This window comes from Rhinoraja longicauda, chromosome 40 (assembly GCF_053455715.1).
Source record: "Rhinoraja longicauda isolate Sanriku21f chromosome 40, sRhiLon1.1, whole genome shotgun sequence".
NCBI lineage: Eukaryota > Metazoa > Chordata > Chondrichthyes > Rajiformes > Arhynchobatidae > Rhinoraja > Rhinoraja longicauda.
In genome coordinates, this window is record NC_135992.1 from 5,853,843 (window position 1) to 5,872,369 (window position 18,527).

At 48.3% G+C, this 18,527-nt stretch overlaps 1 protein-coding gene across 1 annotated transcript in view; it reads right to left on the reverse strand.

The window, feature by feature from the left end:
• The window catches only part of LOC144611388 (uncharacterized), a 66,703-nt gene that overhangs the window by 13,670 nt on the left and 34,506 nt on the right, over positions 1-18,527 (reverse strand). The window contains 1 exon segment of the mRNA XM_078430458.1: positions 14,106-14,928. Within this exon segment, the coding sequence (XP_078286584.1) occupies positions 14,106-14,928 (823 nt within the window).

Below are 18,527 nucleotides of genomic sequence, written 5' to 3' on the forward strand. Positions count from 1 at the left end.
CCACCGAGTCCGCACCGGCCAGCGATCCCCGCACATTAAGGCTATCCTATACATTTACACTTATACCAATCCAACTAACCTACACACCTGCACGTCTTTGGAGTGTGGGAGGAAACCGAAGATCTCGGAGAAAACCCACGCAGGTCACGGGGAGAACGTACAAACTCCGTACAGACGGCGCCCGTAGTCAGGATCGTAACCGGGTCTCCGGCGCTGCAAGCGCTGTAAGGCAGCAACTCTACCGCTGCGCCACCGTGTAAGTTCATAAGTTGTAGGGGCAGAATTAGGCCATTCGGCCCATCACGTCTATTCCGCCATTCAATCATGGCTGATCTATCTTTCCCTCTGAACCCCATTCTCCTGCCTTCTCCCCATAACCCCTGGCACCTCTGTGATGCTTGACGTATTGAAATTTTAAAATAAACTGAGAATGCTGTAAATACTCAGCAGGTCAGGGAGCTTCATTGGAAAGAGAAATGGTTAAAGTTTCTGAACATTTTCTGCTTCATTTTCTACAGCTGCCGCCTGACCTGATGAGCATTTACGACATTTTCCCTTTTCTGGTTTTATATCATACAGTCATAGAGTGATAGAGTCATACAACGTGGAAACAGGCCCTTCGGCCCAACTTACCCGTGCTGACCAACATGCACCTCATCTGTATCGTAAAAACTGACAAAAAAAACTAAATGGAAGCTTATTAAAATGATAAGCAAAATCAAAGTGCTGGAGTAACTCAGCGGATCAGGTCCCATCTCCGGCGAACATGGATAGTCTAGAGAATTCTGAAGAAGGGTCTCAACAAAAAGGGACAGTGGTAGAGTTGCTGCCTTACAGCAACACAGACCCAGGTTCGATCCTGTCTGTACGGAGTTTGTACGTACTCCCCGTGACCTGCGTGGGTTTTCTCCGGGTGCTCCGGTCTCCTCCCACACTCCGAAGACGTACAGGTTTGTAGGTTAATTGGCTTTTGTGAAAATTGTAAATTGTCCCGAGTGTGTGTGGGATAGTGCTAGTGTACGGAACGATCACTGGTCGGCACGGACCTGGTGGGCCGAAGGGCCTGTTTCCAGCGCTGTATCTCCAGACTAGAAACAAGACAAATCAAAATGCTGGAGTAACTCAGAAGGTCAGGCAGCATCTATAGAGAACATGGATTTGGCGACGTTGGACATTGAGACCCGTCTTCAGACTCTTAGACAATAGACAATAGACAATAGATGCAGGAGGAGGCCATTTGGCCCTTCGAGCCAGCACCGCCATTCAATGTGATCGTGGCTGATCATTCTCAATCAGTACCCCGTTCCTGCCTTCTCCCCATACCCACTGACTCCGCTATCCTTAAGAGCTCTATCCAGCTCTCTCTTGAATGCATTCAGAGAATTGGCCTCCATTGCCTTCTGAGGCAGAGAATTCCACAGATTCACAACTCTCTGACTGAAAAAGTCCTCATCTCCGTTCTAAATGGCCTACCCCTTATTCTTAAACTGTGGCCCCTTGTTCTGGACTCCCCCAACATTGGGAACATGTTTCCTGCCTCTAACGTGTCCAACCCCTTAATAATCTTATACGTTTCGATAAGATCCCCTCTCATCCTTCTAAATTCCAGTGTATACAAACCTAGTCGCTCCAGTCTTTCAACATATGACAGTCCCGCCATTCCGGGAATTAACCTAGTAAACCTACGCTGCACGCCCTCAATAGCAAGAATATCCTTCCTCAAATTTGGAGACCAAAACTGCACACAGTACTCCAGGTGCGGTCTCACTCTTGTTCTCTGGAGATGCTGCCTGACCCGTTGAGTTACTCCACAGCATTTTGTGCACAGCAGCGTGAAAATGTATTTCCTTGCGTCTTAAATGATGAGGTGGGATGTAGTCACCTACACACAAGGCTTGAGTCATGGTGTGATCTAGCACTGACTAAGCAACGGGCGATAGCAGCATCTTGGCTGGGTTCCAGTTCAATTAGGAGATTCCATCTCTATTAGCAACTCAGTGTGTGGTGTGAGGCTTAACAGGCACCAAGTCCCAGCGGGTTTCAGAGGTACATAATCACACAGGTCACATCCTCTCCTCAGCAGGTCAATTCATTGGCTGATTCGCTAAATGGGTCGGTGAGCCGGCATTGTGACAGGCACTCTCCGACTAAACAACCTCTCTCTCTCTCGAAACAAAGAACCGAATTACAAAACCATGAGAGGAATGGGTCGGGTAGTCTCTTGCCCAGAGTAGGAAAAGTGTTCCCTGATGTTGGGGGGAGTCCAGAACCAGGGGTCACACAGTTTAAGAACAAGGGGTAGGCCATTTACGACTGAGATGAGGAAAAACTTTTTCACCCAGAGAGTTGTGAATCTGTGGAATTCCCTGCTACAGAAGGCAGTGGGGGCCAGCTCGTTGGATGTTTTCAAGAGAGAGTTATATTTAGCTCTCAGGGCTAACGGAATCAAGGATTACGGGGAGAAAGCAGGAATCATATTAATGGCGGTGCTGCCTCAAAGGGCCGAATGGCCTACTCCTGCACCTTTTTTCGATGTTTCTACATTTCTCTCACTCGAAGCAAAGAACAGAATTGCAAAATCATGACAGTCCCTGAATGGCGGGAATGTCATATGTTGAAAGACTGGAGCGACTAGGCTTGTATACACTGGAATTTAGGATGAGAGGGGATCTTATCGAAACGTATAAGATTATTAAGGGGTTGGACACGTTAGAGGCAGGAAACATGTTCCCAATGTTGGGGGAGTCCAGAACCAGGGGCCACAGTTTAAGAATAAGGGGTAAGCCATTTAGAACTGAGATGAGGAAAAACTTCTTCAGTCAGAGAGTTGTGAATCTGTGGAATTCTCTGCCTCAGAAGGCAGTGGAGGCCAATTCTCTGAATACATTCAAGAGAGAGCTAGATTGAGCTCTTAAGGATAGCGGCGTCAGGGGGTATGGGGAGAAGGCAGGAACGGGGTACTGATTGGGAATGATCAGCCATGATCACATTGAATGGCGGTGCTGGCTCGAAGGGCCGAATGGCCTACTCCTGCACCTATTGTCTATTGTCTATATCATGAGAGGAATAGATCGGGTAGACACACGGAGTCTGTTGCCCAGAGTAGGGGAATCGAGGACCAGAGCACATAGGTTCAAGATGAAGGGGAAAAGATTTAATAGGAATCCGAGGGGTAACTTTTTCACACAGAGGGTGGTGGGTGTATGGAAAGAGCTGCCAGAGGAGGTAGTTGAGGCTGGGACTATCCCATCATTTAAGAAACAGTTAGACAGGTACATGGATAGGACAGGTTTGGAGGGATATGAGCTAAAGGCAGGCAGGTGGGACTAGTGTAGCTGGGACATGTTGGCTGGTGTGGGCAAGTTGGGCCATTGGGCCTGTTTCCACACTGTATCACTCTATGACTCTATAACAGTGGATACAGGAAAATAACCGATGGAAAGATCACAGGACATAAAGAACATGTGGGTTTTGGAGGCTCAGAGTTCATTCAGTGCTGAGTGGCGCAGCGGTAGAGTTGCTGCCTCACAGCACCAGAGACCCGGGTTCGATCCTGACTACGGGTGCTGTCCGTACAGAGTTTGTACGTTCTCCCCGTGACCGAGTGGGTTTTCTCCGGGCGCTCCGGTTTCATCCCGCACTCCAAAGAAGCGCGGGTGTGTAGGTTAATTGGCTTTGGTAAAATTGTAAAGTTGTATAGTGTCCCCAGTGTGTGGGATGGTGCTACTGCATGGGGAGATCGCTGGACGACGCAGAACCGGTGGGCCGAAGGGTCTGTTTCCGCACTGTATCTCTAAACTAAAGTTAAAGTAATAATACTCAGGGAAGTGAGGATCATGGGGGACAGAAGATCAGCCAACATCCTATTGAGGAAAGACACAAAGTGTTGGAGTAACTCAGCGGGTCAGGCAGCATCTCTGGAGAACATGGACAGGTGACATTTCAGGTCGGGACCCTTTTCCAGACCAGGGGTCACGATCCACTACAGACAGTCCAATCCTGGCCCATGTTCTCCAGGGATGCTGCCTGACCCGTTGAGTTACTCCAGCACGTTGTGCCCTTTTGTGTAACAAACTCTCCCTATTTAGTACCCAAGGTTGTGTTAGACAATGGGCAATAGACAATAGGCAACAGGTGCAGGAGGAGGCCATTCGGCCCTTCGAGCCAGCACCGCCATTCAATGTGATCATGGCTGACCATCCACATGGCCGATCATTTACTGCAACACCTCCTGTGGTCAAGAAGTCCTTACACCTGTGATTTAATGAGTGAGATCCGTCGTTAAACATTGTCAGGTGGAAACCTCTGCTTAAATAACACAAGGCAGGAAGTCCAATAAACCTGTTTAGTTAACCGCAGAGATTATCCCCACGGTGGCGCAGCGGTAGAGTTGCTGCCTTACAGCGAATGCAGCGCCGGAGAACTCAGGTTCGATCCCGACTACGGGCGCCGTCTGTACGGAGTCTGTACGTTCTCCCCGTGACCTGCGTGGGTTTTCTCCGAGATCTTCGGTTTCCTCCCACACTCCAAAGACGTGCAGGTTTGTAGGTTAATTGACTGGGTAAATGTAAAAATTGTCCCTAGTGTGTGTAGGATGGTGTTAGTGTGTGGGGATCGCTGGGCGGCGCGGACCCGGTGGGCCGAAGGGCCTGTTTCCGCGCTGTATCTCTAAATCTAAAAAATCCCCACTTTAAATCCAGTTCTTCAACCCGTATAGGGCCCTGCATGTGTTTTGTTCCTCCCTATAACACTGGCTACACACAACGTCTGGACACATGTCTGTGACTCATCTCCTGAGTCACCTAAGCCTTTACCACCGCTAATGAGACGTGAGTCAGGAGCACAAGGGGAGGCCAAGACGTGGCTGTGGAGGCCACGATGTAGTCTTGTACCTGCGTGCGGCTCCAAGCCAATTAACGTGACAGGCCAATTAGTCCGCCAGCCTGGTGCTCATTAACCATCCTGGACATTTATTCCTTCGAACAGTGGTGGAGCGAGTGTTTCATCCGCAGAATGCTTTAGTTTAGGAAGGAACTGCAGGTGCTGGTTTGAACCGAAGACGGACACAAAATGCTGGAGTAACTCAGCGGGTCAGGCAGCATCTCTGGAGAGAAGGAATGGGTGACGTTTTGGGTCAAGACCCTTCTTCTTCAGACTGAGGAACAAAACGTCATCCATTGCTTCTCTCCAGAAATGCTGCCTGACCCGCTGAGTTACTCCAGCACTTTGTGACTTCTTTACAACGGATTTTGGTTATAGCGTACAGAATCTGTTGTGTCCAAGGCCTCCATTTATATTGGGAACAATAGACAATAGACAATAGGTGCAGGAGTAGGCCATTCGGCCCTTCGAGCCAGCACCGCCATTCAATGTGTTCATGGCTGATCATTCTCAATCAGTACCCCGTTCCTACTTTCTCCCCATACCCCTGACTCCGCTATCCTTAAGGACAAAGGACCAGGTTCTTGTTTCACCGAGTTACCGCTAGGATGTTGGAGAAAACCTTGTCTCAGTGTGTAAGAAAATAACTGCAGATGCTGGTACAAATCGAAGGTATTTATTCACTAAATGCTGGAGTCAGGCAGCATCTCAGGAGAGAAGGAATGGGTGACGTTTCGGGTCGAGACCCTTCTTCAGACTGATGTCAGGGGGGCGGGACAAAGGAAGGATATAGGTGGAGACAGGAAGACAGAGGGAGAACTGGGAAGGGGAGGGGAAGAGAGGGACAGAGGAACTATCTAAAGTTGGAGAAGTCAATGTTCATACCGCTGGGCTGCAAGCGAAATATGAGGTGCTGTTCCTCTAATTTCCGGTGGGCCTCACTATGGCACTGGAGGAGGCCCATGACAGAAAGGTCAGACTGGGAGTGGGAGGGGGAGTTGAAGTGGCTGTGGTAGCGAGTCTGGGTCAAAATGTGGTCGTAGAGCAGGAGGGCAGGAGAAATCACAGAGGGGGAGCAATGAGAGAGCATGTTGCTAAACTCTCGTCGAAGAGAGGAGGAGAACTTCAAAGTGGACAAACCTTGAGGAGAAATCACAGTGGAGCAACTCTGCCTCCCACTCCCAGTCTGACCTTTCTGTCATGGGCCTCCTCCAGTGCCATAGTGAGGCCCACCGGAAATTGGAGGAACAGCACCTCATATTTCGCCTGGGCAGCTTGCAGCCCAGTGGTATGAACATTGACTTCTCCAACTTTAGATAGTTCCTCTGTCCCTCTCTTCCACTCCACCTTCCCAGTTCTCCCTCTATCTTCCTGTCTCCACCTGTATCCTTCCTTTGTCCCACCCCCGACATCAGTCTGAAGAAGGGTCTCGACCCGAAACGTCACCCATTCCTTCTCTCCTGAGATGCTGCCTGACCCGCTGAGATACTCCAGCATTTTGTGAATAATTGTCTCAGTGTCTAGTTCCCCGACTAGTTTCACTGTCCTCCTGATTAATTTTACTGATTGTATGCCTCGTTGTCACTTTCCCCTCAGCTAACAATTTCTAAATTTCCTTTGCTCACCGTCTGCTTTGATCTGTCGTCTTCACCCCTCACCCTTCCACATCTCTAGTCTCCCCCTCCCCTGACTCTCAGTCTGGAGAAGGGTCTTGACCTGAAACGTCACCCATTCCTTCTCTCCAGCGATGCTGCCTGTCCCGCTGAGTTACTCCAGCACTTTGTGCCCATCTTCGGTAGAAACCAGCATCTGCAGTTCCTTTCCACACACTGTGCTTGCCTTCCCTGTTTATTGGGTGTCTTGCTTAGTGTATCGTCGTTGGCTGTTTTTCCAATACTGTACATATTTACCTCCCTTTACCCCATTCTAAGGACGAGGGGGGCCCTCAATGAGACGTACCGAACAGTGAAAGGCCTGGATAGAGTGGATGTGGAGAGGATGTTTCCACCAGTGGGAGGCGCTGGGACCGGAGGTCACAGCCTCAGAATAAAAGGATGTTCCTTTAGGAAGAAGGTGAGGAGGAATTTATTTAATCAGAGGGTGGTGAATCTGTGGAATTCTTTGCCACAGACGGCTGTGGAGGCCAAGTCAATGGATATACTCTTGATTGGATTCTTGATTAGTGCGGGTGTCAGGGGTTACGGGGAGAAGGGAGGAGAACGGGGTGGGGAGGGAGAGATAGATCGGCCATGATCGAATGGCGGAGTAGACTTGATGGGCCGAATGGCCTTATTCCGCTCCTATCACTTGTGAACATAAGGAACGATTGGCAATAGGGGACACCATTCCCCCCGTCCCCCTTTACGATCGGTTTACGATTGAGTGGCACGGTGGCGCAGCGGTAGAGTTGCCGCCTTACAGCGAATGCAGCGCCGGAGATCCTGACTACGGGCGCCGCCTGTACGGAGTTTGTACGTTCTCCCCGTGACCTGCGTGGGTTTTCTCCGAGATCTTCGGTTTCCTCCCACACTCCAAAGACGTGCAGGTATGTGGGTTAATTGACTGGGCAAATGTAAAAAATGTCCCTAGTGGGTGTAGGATTAGTGTTAGTGTGCGGGGATCGCTGGGCGGCGCGGACCCGGTGGGCCGAAGGGCCTGTTTCTGCGCTGTATCTCTAAATGTAAATCTAAAACGAGGGCAGCCTGAAGTCCCAAAATGTGATCTGGCCACTCCCTCCGCAGATGCTGCCCGACCCGCAGACCAGCGCTCCGTGTTTTTGCTCAGGATTCCAGCGTCTGGCATCTCCCTGCCGGCTTAACGCTGCCCATGGGCACCTGCTGCAAGGCAAACGGCTGAGATATTCTGAGCTTTATTCCAGGAACACTAGCTCGCAGGATGGCAATTGCTCCAGGCCTGTCAGAATGCAACAGGAGGAGAATCGCTGTTGGCACGGAATACAGATTAGGGGAACTGTGTCGATGGTCATTGTAAATCAACCGCATTCCCCAGACAAATTAATTCCATGGTGTTTGGAGACCTATTTTGTCTGGGACTTTATAGCCCAAGACAAATGTTTCTACCGACCACAGACTGCAAATTATTTTCCTTGGTTATTATTTCCTGATTTAAATAATATTCTCTGACACCATCATTACTTTTACTTAAGATGTGGATGTGCTTCCCAGACACGGCCTTGATTTCAAAGCCAGTAGCTTCAATCTCCCAGAGAGCAAAAAATAAAAACCCCAGGCATTCTCCTCTTATCCCCAGAGTCAACTCTTCCAAAGGTCCAGGAAGGAACTGCAGATGTTGGTTTACATAGAAACATAGAAACATAGAAAATAGGTGCAGGAGTAGGCCATTCGGCCCTTCGAGCCTGTACGCACCGCCATTCAATATGATCACAGCTGATCATCCAGCTCAGTAACCTGTACCTGCCTTCTCTCCATACCCCCTGATCCCTTTAGCCACAAGGGCCACATCTAACTCCCTCTTAAATATAGCCAATGCACTGGCCTCAACTACCCTCTGTGGCAGAGAATTCCACAGACTAACCACTCTCTGTGTGAAGAAATGTTTTCTCATCTCGGTCCTAAAAGACGTCCCCCTAATCCTTAAGCTGTGACCCCTGGTTCTGGACTTCCCCAACATCGGGAACAATCTTCCCGCATCTAGCCTGTCCAACCCCTTAAGAATTTTATATGTTTCTATAAGATCCCCCCTCAGTCTTCTAAATTCCAGCGAGTACAAGCCTAGTCTATCCAGTCTTTCTTCATATGAAAGTCCTGCCATCCCAGGTATTACACCGGAGAGAGACACAAATTTTTTTTTTCAGAGTTACAGCGCGGAAACCATCACCTTCGGCCCGCCGAGTCCACGCTGAACGGCGGTCCCCGCACATTAACGCCATCCCACACACACTAGGGACAATTTATACTCATGCCAAGCCAATCTACCTACATACCTGCACGTCTTTGGGGTGAGGGAGAAAACCGAAGATTTCAGAAAGGTCACGGGTGGAGCGTACAAACTCCGTACAGACAGCGCCCGTAGTCGGGATCGAACCCGGGACTCCGACGCTGCAAGCCAACAACTCTACCGCTGCGCCACCGTGAAGTCCATACCGAAAATGTCGGAGTAACTCAGCGGGACAGGCAGCATCTCAGGATAGAAGGAATGGGTGACGTTTCGGGTCAGGACAGTTCTTCAGACTGAGAGTCAGGGGAGGGAATTATTGAAGGGTGAGGTGTGAAAACGAGACATCAAAGGGGACTGAGATCAAGGACAATGTGGAACAGGGGAAGGTAGCAAAGAAGCATACAAAGATAAAAATCCGGAGGACAGTCAGACTGGTCGGACAACTAGGATGGGGGAGGTGTGGGAAGGGATGGCAGTTGTTAGTTTACACCGAAGATAGACACAAAATGCTGGAGTAACTCAGCGGGACAGGCAGCATCTCTGGAGAGAAGGAATGGATGACATTTCGAGTCGAGACCCTTCTTCAGACTGAGTGTCAGGGAGAGAGATAAGGAAGTGTAAGAGATCAAAAGAGATGCAGGTCATGGAAAATGTAGAATAGACCATTGTTAGCAAGGAGAAGGTGACAACAAGGCAAATAGAGACACAATGTAATCAGAGGACAGTCAGACTGGTCGGAGCAAGACCCTTCTTCAGACTGAGGGAGGGATGGGGGAGGGACGGAGAGAGAGAGAGGGAGAAAGCATGGGTGACTTGAAGTTGGAGAAGTCAATATTCATACCATTGGGTTGTCTCATCAAAACGTATAAGATTATTAAGGGGTTGGACACGTTAGAGGCAGGAAACATGTTCCCAATGTTGGGGGAGTCCAGAACAAGGGGCCACACAGTTTAAGAATAAGGGGTAGGCCATTTAGAACTGAGATGAGGAAAAACTTTTTCAGTCAGAGAGTTGTGAATCTGTGGAATTCTCTGCCTCAGAAGGCAGTGGAGGCCAATTTTCTGAATGCATTCAAGAGAGAGCTGGATAGAGCTCTTAAGGATAGCGGAGTCAGGGGGTATGGGGAGAAGGCAGGAACGGGGTACTGATTGAGAATGATCAGGCATGATCACATTGAATGGCGGTGCTGGCTCGATGGGCTGAATGGCCTCCTCCTGCACCTATTGTCTATTGTCTATTGTAAGCTGCCCAAGCTGAACATGAGGTGCTGTTCCCCCTATTTGCGTTGGGTCAAATGGTCTGCACACCATTTTTCACTTCACTTGGGATATCTGCGCCCATTGATCTACCTTTGCCCAAAATGGCTTCATTCACAATCTCATAAGCATGTCCTCCAGCCTCATATCTCATGCACGTCAAGGTATGATATACATTCCTTTGACTGGCTTCATAAGTTCGTAAGGTCACGTTGTAGGAGCAGTAGTAGGCCATTCAGCCCATCAAGTCTACTCTGCCATTCAATCATGGCTGATCTATCTCTCCCTCCAAAACCACATTCTCCTGCCTTCTCTCCATAACCACTGACACCCGTACCAATCAAGAATCTATCAACCTCCACCTTAAAAACACCCAATCACTTGGCCTCCTCAGCCGCCTGTGGCAACGAGTTCCACAGATTCACCACCCTCTGGCTAAAGAAATTCCTTTCTAACGGTACGTCTTTTTGCTCTTGATTACTATGATTGAATGGCGGAGTAGACTTGTTGGGCCGAATGGCCTAATTCTGCTCCAGTGACTTATGAACATGAAACAGGAGGCCCCCTGGGAAAACCCACGCGGTCACAGGGAGAAGGTACAAACTCTGGACAGACAGCAACTGAGGTCAGGATCGAACCCAAGTCTCTGGCGCCGCGCCACCGTGCAGCCCACCTTTTCTTCCTTCCTAGCGTGTGGAAACCAAAGATACTAGAGGAGCAAGATGGACCACTCCTTTGAAATCGCCTATACTGAAGTGTGGTACGCAAAGAAGCGTAACGTCCGCCATTTTGGTAAGCAAAACCCGCCTCTCGCAGTGTAATCAGTGTTTTGGGGGGACAGTATGTGTGATGATACCATTAAAATGCAGAATACATCTCATCTATCAATTCACAGATTTGTTGTTATTTTTCTTTTAAAATGTTTCTGCATGCAAGTTTCCGCCTACTAAAATGGCGCCGTGACGCACTACGGTTTTTTGGGTCGAGTGGTCTATCTTTCTCCTCTAGTATCTTTGGTGGAAACCCACTGAGCATGAACTGACCTCCGCATTTACCTGCACATCAACAGTTAATGGTACAAAGGCGATCAATTGCCCTTCTTAAAGTCAGAATATAACTAAGCAAATAAAATATCTTATTCTTTGATTCAGTGTCTGTTTCTTTTTGATTCAGTGCCTGTATGGACTGCCTTGGGCCGCATTGAGATGCCAATCGTCATACCATTGTTGTTGCTGCATGTGTCAAAAGACGCCCAGGGTGTCTTTTGGACCAACAAAATGGCAACACGTTGTTCTCACCTTTATTTCTAACTCCTAACCATCAGTGGAAAAACCAGAATATTCAACAGCAGTTCCAACAAACAATGAATTGATGTGCACACGATGAGCGTTTGTCGGCACTGGGCCTGTACTCGTTGGAGTTTAGAAGGATGGGGGGGGGGTGGAACCTCATTGAAACATACCGAATAGTGAAAGGCCTGGATAGAGTGGATGTGGAGAGGATGTTTCCACCAGTGGGGGAGTCTGAGACTAGAGGTCACAGCCTCGGAATAAAAGGACGTATCTTTAGACAGGAGACGAGGAGGAATTTCTATGGTCTGAGGGTGGTGAATCTGTGGAATTCTTTGCCACAGACGGCTGTGGAGGCCAAGTCAGTGGGTATCTTTAAAGCGGGGATTGACAGATTCTTGATTAGTGTGGGTGCCTGGGGTTATGGGGAGAAGGCAGGAGAATGGGGTTGAGTGGGAGATAGATCAGCTATGATTGAATGGCAGAGTAGACTCGATGGGCCGAATGGCCTCATTTTTCTCCTATCACTTAGGAACTTGTAACGGACAATTGGCAATAATGGCCACCATTCCCCGCCCCCCTAATGATCCATTAAAACGAGGGCTGGTCGCACAATCAGTCCTTGGACTCAATGGGCCGAATGGCCTAATTCTGCTCCGATGATTCACGAACATCAACGTATCCTAACCAACTGCAGGTGAAAGAGGTCTTCTGGTCTTCTTCAAAACCAAAAGGGATAATGGTAAGGTGGTAACCCGGTCAGGCAGCATCTCTTGGAGAGAAGGAATGGGTGACGTTTCGGGTTGAGACCCTTCTTCAATCGATTCTAATCGATTGTCAAACCTCTGGGGGTTGGGAATGGAGTGGGTGGCCAGGGATCGGACAGAGTCTTTCTCAGACCACATCCAGGGGAGTACAAGTGACGGGTTTCAGGGGTTCCTGTTGCTTCCTCCCTGTGATCATGGGGGTGTCAGTGCTTGGGTGTTTGCACCTGAACCTTATTTATTAAACTTGACAGCCTCCAAATAAGCTCTGAACTACATAAACTATTATTGATTCATTGCACTATTGTTGTTTGTTTTTTATGTGTACCTATGTGTGTGTGTGTATTTATATATATGTGTGTGTGTGTGTGTGTGTTTATATGTGTGTGTGTGTGTGTGTGTGTGTGTGTGTGTGTGTGTGTGTGTGTGTGTATATATACAGTATATATGTGTATGTGTGTGCATGTATGTGTGTGTGTGTGTGTGTGTGAGTGTGTATATATATATATATATGTGTATGTGTGTGTATGGGTGTGTGTGAGTGTGTATATATATATATATATGTGTATGTGTGTGTATGGGTGTGTGTGTGTTGTACCAATCTCGTTGTACCGCTGTACAATGACAATAAAGATATATTGTATTGTAATGTATATACAGTATATATGTGTATGTGTGTGTATGTGTTTGTATATATATATGTGTGTGTATATATATATGTGTGTGTGTGTGTGTGTGTGTTTATATATATATATATCTATCAGCAACAGTCTACCAAATAGCAATGGACTTGTTTTTTTTATTCTGACCATTTTGCAATGCGCAATATTTTTTGCAACACAAATAAATATTTACTGCCCAGTACAGCAACAAATTGTTGTGGTGTGTAAACAGGCAGGCAGGCTCTATGTGTGCGTGTTTGTGCTTGAGTGTGCATGTGTGTGACAGAGAGGGTGCTGTGTGTTTGTGTGTGTATGTGCGGGAGAGACTGTGAGAGACAGAGAGAGACACAGACACAGAGACAGAGATAGAGACACAGAGAGAGAGAGAGAGAGAGAGAGAGAGAGAGAGAGAGAGAGAGAGAGAGAGAGAGAGAGAGAGAGAGAGAGAGAGAGAGAGAGAGAGAGAGAGAGAGAGAGAGAGAGATAGTATGTGTGTGTTAGGAAACGTGTGTGCTTATGTGTGAGAGAGGATGTTTGTGTGCAAGTGTGAGTGACTGCATGCATGTGTGTATGTGTGAGGGGCACCTGTGTGTGTGTGTGTGTGTGTGTGTGTGTATGTGGGGGGGGAGAGAGTGAACATGTTAATGTCTGTGTGAGAGGGGGAGAGAGAGAGAGAGTGTGGCTGAGTGTGCGTGCGTGTGTGCGTGCATGTGTGAGGGGAGTACCTGTATGTGTGTGAGAGAGATAGAGAGAACGTATCTGTGTGTGTGTGAGAGAGAGGAGAGGGAGAGAGAGAGAGGAAGATAGAGACATGTTTATGTCAGAGAGAGAGAGAGAGAGAGAGAGAGAGAGAGAGAGAGAGAGAGAGAGAGATAGAGAGAGAGAGAGAGAGAGAGAGAGAGAGAGAGAGAGAGAGAGAGAGAGAGAGAGAGAGAGAGAGAGAGAGAGAGAGAGAGAGAGAGAGAGAGAGAGAGAGATGTTTATGTGTGTAAGAGAAAGAGAACGGAAGAGAGAGGAGGGGAGGGAGAGAGAGAGAACGTGTTTATGTGTGTGAGAGGGGAGAGAGGAGAGAGGGAGGGAGGAAGAGAGAGCAAGAGAGAGAGAGTGAACGTGTTTATGTGTGTGAGAGGGGAGAGAGGAGAGAGGGAGGGAGGAAGAGAGAGGAGGGGAGGGAGAGAGAGAGAATGTGTTTATGTGTGTGAGAGGAGAGAGAGAGGGAGGAAGAGAGAGGAGGGGAGGGAGAGAGAGAGAACGTGTTTATGTGTGTGAGAGGGGAGAGAGGGTGCATGTTGGAATGTGTGTACGTGTGTGTGTCTAGACGGCAGTGCCTCTCACCTCCAGGTGTTTGATGCTGTTCTTCAGGGAGTGGATAGTCTGCTCCAAATCCAGCACTGCCTGCTCCGACTCCGACTCCTCTGTGCCCTCCTCCTCCTCCAGGCTGTTTCTGCCCAGGTCCCACGCGTACTCCTCCGGGTGGTTCTGGAAGAAGCTGAGCTCCTGCCCTCCCTCGCACTGGCTGAGTTTGCCTGTCAGCTCCCTGATGGTGCGCTGGTCGCTGGCTATCTGCCTGCCCTGCTGGCTGACCATCTGGCGTAGGTGGTCCGCCGTGCCCCTCAGCAGCAGCAGGTCCTCCCTGGCGGACGGGGACGGGCAGTCCTGGGCTAAAGGAAGGCAGAGGAAGCGGCTGGCGGTGCCGACCAGCGAGTCACCAGCGTTGGTGATGGCTCGGCTTGAGGTGGGCGCCGGAGCTGCGTCGTGGCCACTTTCAGCACCATGGATAGTTTCAGCACCATGGACAGTTTCAGCACCATGGACAGCTCCACCACCGTGGACGCTTTCAGCACCTTGGACAGCTCCACCACCGCCCTGGGTGGCGAGCAACGCCCCGGCTTCATTTCCAGCACCAGGGACAGCTCCAGGAGAGCTACCAGGGGCGATGCTTGCAATGATGCAGATCACTGCACCCAGAAATGCAAGCATCCCTGCCCCGAGCAAGACTGTTAGATACTTCAGGGTGCCGGAGTTATGGGGGCCACGACCACCGGAGAAAGAGTCGAGCTCACAAAAAACAACAACAACAAAACACAAGCACAACAAACCCGCAGCCCCAGGAATACCGAGGTGCGATTGAGCTGGGCTTCCAAGCACTGTTGCAATCCTTGCACATCAATCACGGCCCCTCAAAAGACGTCATTGCCTCCCAGAACAGCCAATAACATTCTTAAAGGGGAATCCTTCTTTTGTAGTTCAACAACACGTCCTTAAAAGGGCAACGCGGTTGGGATGGAATTGGCCGAGGAATGCGTGCCAACCTTTGGCTCTTCAGCAACACGTTTTCAACCACGCATGTTCGAAATAGACAATAGAGAATAGGTGCAGGAGGAGGCCATTCGGCCCTTCGAGCCAGCACCGCCATTCAATGTGATCATGGCTGATCATTCTCAATCAGTACCCCGTTCCTCCCTTCTCCCCATTCCCCCTGACTCCGCTATCCTTAAGAGCTCTATCCAGCTCTCTCTTGAATGCATTCAGAGAATTGGCCTTCTGAGGCAGAGAATTCCACAGATTCACAACTCTCTGACTGAAAAAGTTTTTCCTCATCTCAGTTCGAAATGGGAAATATATATACACACAAAATGCTGGAGTAACTCAGCGGGGCAGGTAACATCTCTAGAGAGAAGGAATGGGTGACGTTGCGGGTCAAGACCCTTCTTCAGACTCATTTCGTTTCATCGTTTCATTGTTTCGTTGGGTTGTTTTAATTAATACTGACTAGCTAATTAATTTATTGCATCGTATGGGAGGCGCATTCCCAATCTCCTTGTACCCTGTACAATGACAATAAAGATATATTGTATTGTATTGTATTTCGTCTATTCGAAATGGAAACCATCTCCAGGAGCCTTTAAGAGATAATTATCTTCAGGTGAAGGGCATAGAGGGATGTAGAGTCATAGAGTCACACAGCGTGGAAACAGGCCCTTCGGCCCAACTTGCCCATGCCGACCATCTTCCCCCATCAACAGTAGTCCTACTTGCCTGTGTTTGATCCATATTTCTCTCAACCTGTCCTATCCATGTACCTGTCTAATTGCTTCTTAAACATTGTGATAGTCCCTGCTTCCACAACCTCCCCCAGCAGCTCGCTCCATACCGCGTGAAAAGGTTACCACTCAGAATCCTATAAAATCTTTCCCCCTTCACCTTAAACCAATGCCCTCTGTTTCTTGATTCCCCAATTCTGGGCAAGTGACTCTGTGTGTCTCTGTGATCTGTTGATTTGGGTTAGGAGACTGGAGGAGGGGATAGGGGTGGGGGATAAATTTGTGGGGGAAATAACTATCTGGCACATAGGAGTCTTGCCAATCTTTAGTTTTTGGAGACTCAGCCCGGAAACAGGCCCTTCGGCCCATCGAGTCTGTGCCGACCAGTGATCCCCGCACACTAACGCTATCCCATACTAGGGACAATTTACAATTATACCAAGCCAATTAACCTGCAAACGTACGTCATTGGAGTGTGGGAGGAAACCGGAGATCCCGGAGAAAACCCACGCAGTCAAGGGGAGAACGTACAAACACTGTACAGACAGCGCCCGTAGTCAGGATCGCACCCGGATCTCCGGCTCTGTAAGGCAACAACTCTATCGCTGCGCCATCGTGCCGCCTTGCACTAAACTTTATTCCCCATATCATGTATTCTGCGCAATGTGGATGACTTGATTGTAATAATGTATAGTCTTTCCACTGACTGGTTAGCACGCAACAAAAGCTTTTCATGGTACACGTGGCAAAAAACGAAACTAACCAACTAATGACCTTGTTGCTAGCTCTCTATAGTTCTCTAAATAATAATCCCTGTTTCTTACATTTACTTAGTAAGTCCCGAAGGGCTACAGTTTGTACCTGCAGGGAAATCATGAATACTGCAAGTACAATTTACTTCCCAGTAATCATTAAATCTCCGCTACCATATCAGAGTTATTCTACAATATATACAGTGTGCTTTTATTTCCAAAATAGAATATGAAATCTCCAGAATATTATTCCATTAGATGCAGTATTAATATTTATGATGCCACCATATTACTTTCAGGATTAAATTCATGTAGCCTGTAAACCAGAAAATGCTCAGTATGTCAGGCAGCAACAACTAGAGTGAAATTGAGTTATTATTTCAACTTAAATCATCAGACATCAAAGATCATTGACCTGGAATGTTAATTCAGTTTCTCTCTCCATAGCTGCTGCCTGACCTGCAGAGTATCGCAGTTATTTTTGTATTAACTCAGATTTTTGTGATCTGCAGCAGTGACACAAGGAACTGCAGACGATATAACCTAGAGCAAAGCACAAAGTGCTGGAGAAACTCAGCAGGTCAGGCAGCGTCTGTGGAGGGAATGAACATGCGACGTTTCGGGTAAATTGCCGCTTATGTCTAAACTAAACTAAAATAAACTAAACTAAACTAAAATAGAATCAAATGCCAGATTAATGGAGTTTTGATATCAACTCTGATATAGATAGGCTTCTCATCCAAGCACAGGCTCGGCGATCGTTTCGCTGAACACCTCTGCTCAGTCCGCATAAACCTACCTGATCACCCGGTTGCTAGACAATTACCTCCCGCTCCCATTCCCACATTGACCTTTCTGTCCTGGGCCTCCTCCATTGTCAGAGTGCGGCCCAGCGCAAACTGGAGGAGCAGCACCTCATATTTTGCTTGGGCAAAGGTATGAACATTTATTTCTCTAAGGTATTTATTCACAAAATGCTGGAGTAACTCAGCAGGTCAGGCAGCATCTCGGGAGAGAAGGAATGGGTGACGTTTCGGGTTGAGACCCTTCTTCAGACTGAAGAAGACTTTTACTTCTCTAACTTCAAGTAAACCTTGCTTTCCCTCTCTCTCCATCTCTCCCCTTCCCAGTTCTCCGACCAGTCTCACTGTCTCCGACTGCACTTTATCTCTGTTTGCTTTGTCGTTACCTTCTCCCAGCTAACAATGATCAATTCTACATCTTCCTTGAGCTTCATCCGCTTCGTCCCATTTTCACACCTTACACCACCTTATCGATGTATCTCCCTCTCCCCCTGACTTCAGTCTGAAGAAGTGCCTCGACCCGAAACGTCACCCATTCCTTCTCTCCAGAGACGCTGCCTGGCCCGTTGAGTTACTCCAGCATTTTGTGCCTATTCTCATCCCAAGGACTGAGTTAAGGGAAAGAAACACCATGGCTTGGTGACGAACCCGATGTTATTTCGAGATGTGATGTGAAGGGAATAAAATCAACCTTCCCTGAGCTAAGTGTCTCTTAAGGGTGAATGCTTCCTGCTTTCTGCATGTGGGCTGCACAATTGCGTGCTTGAGAGATCAGTTCTGAATCATTGATCGTGACTCTATCGAACACACTCTCCTCGTTACCCTTTGCATGGGCACTGACAGTGAGGCTTTTTGCACTGCCATTTAATAATGACTTTGAGAAGGTGGTGATGAGCCATTGGTGACGAAGAGAGGGTGAGATATTAATGTCACAATGTGACTCATGGCTGCAGTGTGTTCCCGTGAAAGATTAGAAGGATGACAGGGGGATCTTAGCGAAACGTATAAGACTATTAAGGGGTTGGACACGTTAGAGGCAGGAAACATGTTCCCAATGTTGGGGGGAGTCCAGAACCAGGGGCCACAGTTTAAGAATAAGGGGTCGGCCATTTAGAACGGAGATGAGGAAAAACTTTTTCAGTCAGAGAGTTGTGAATC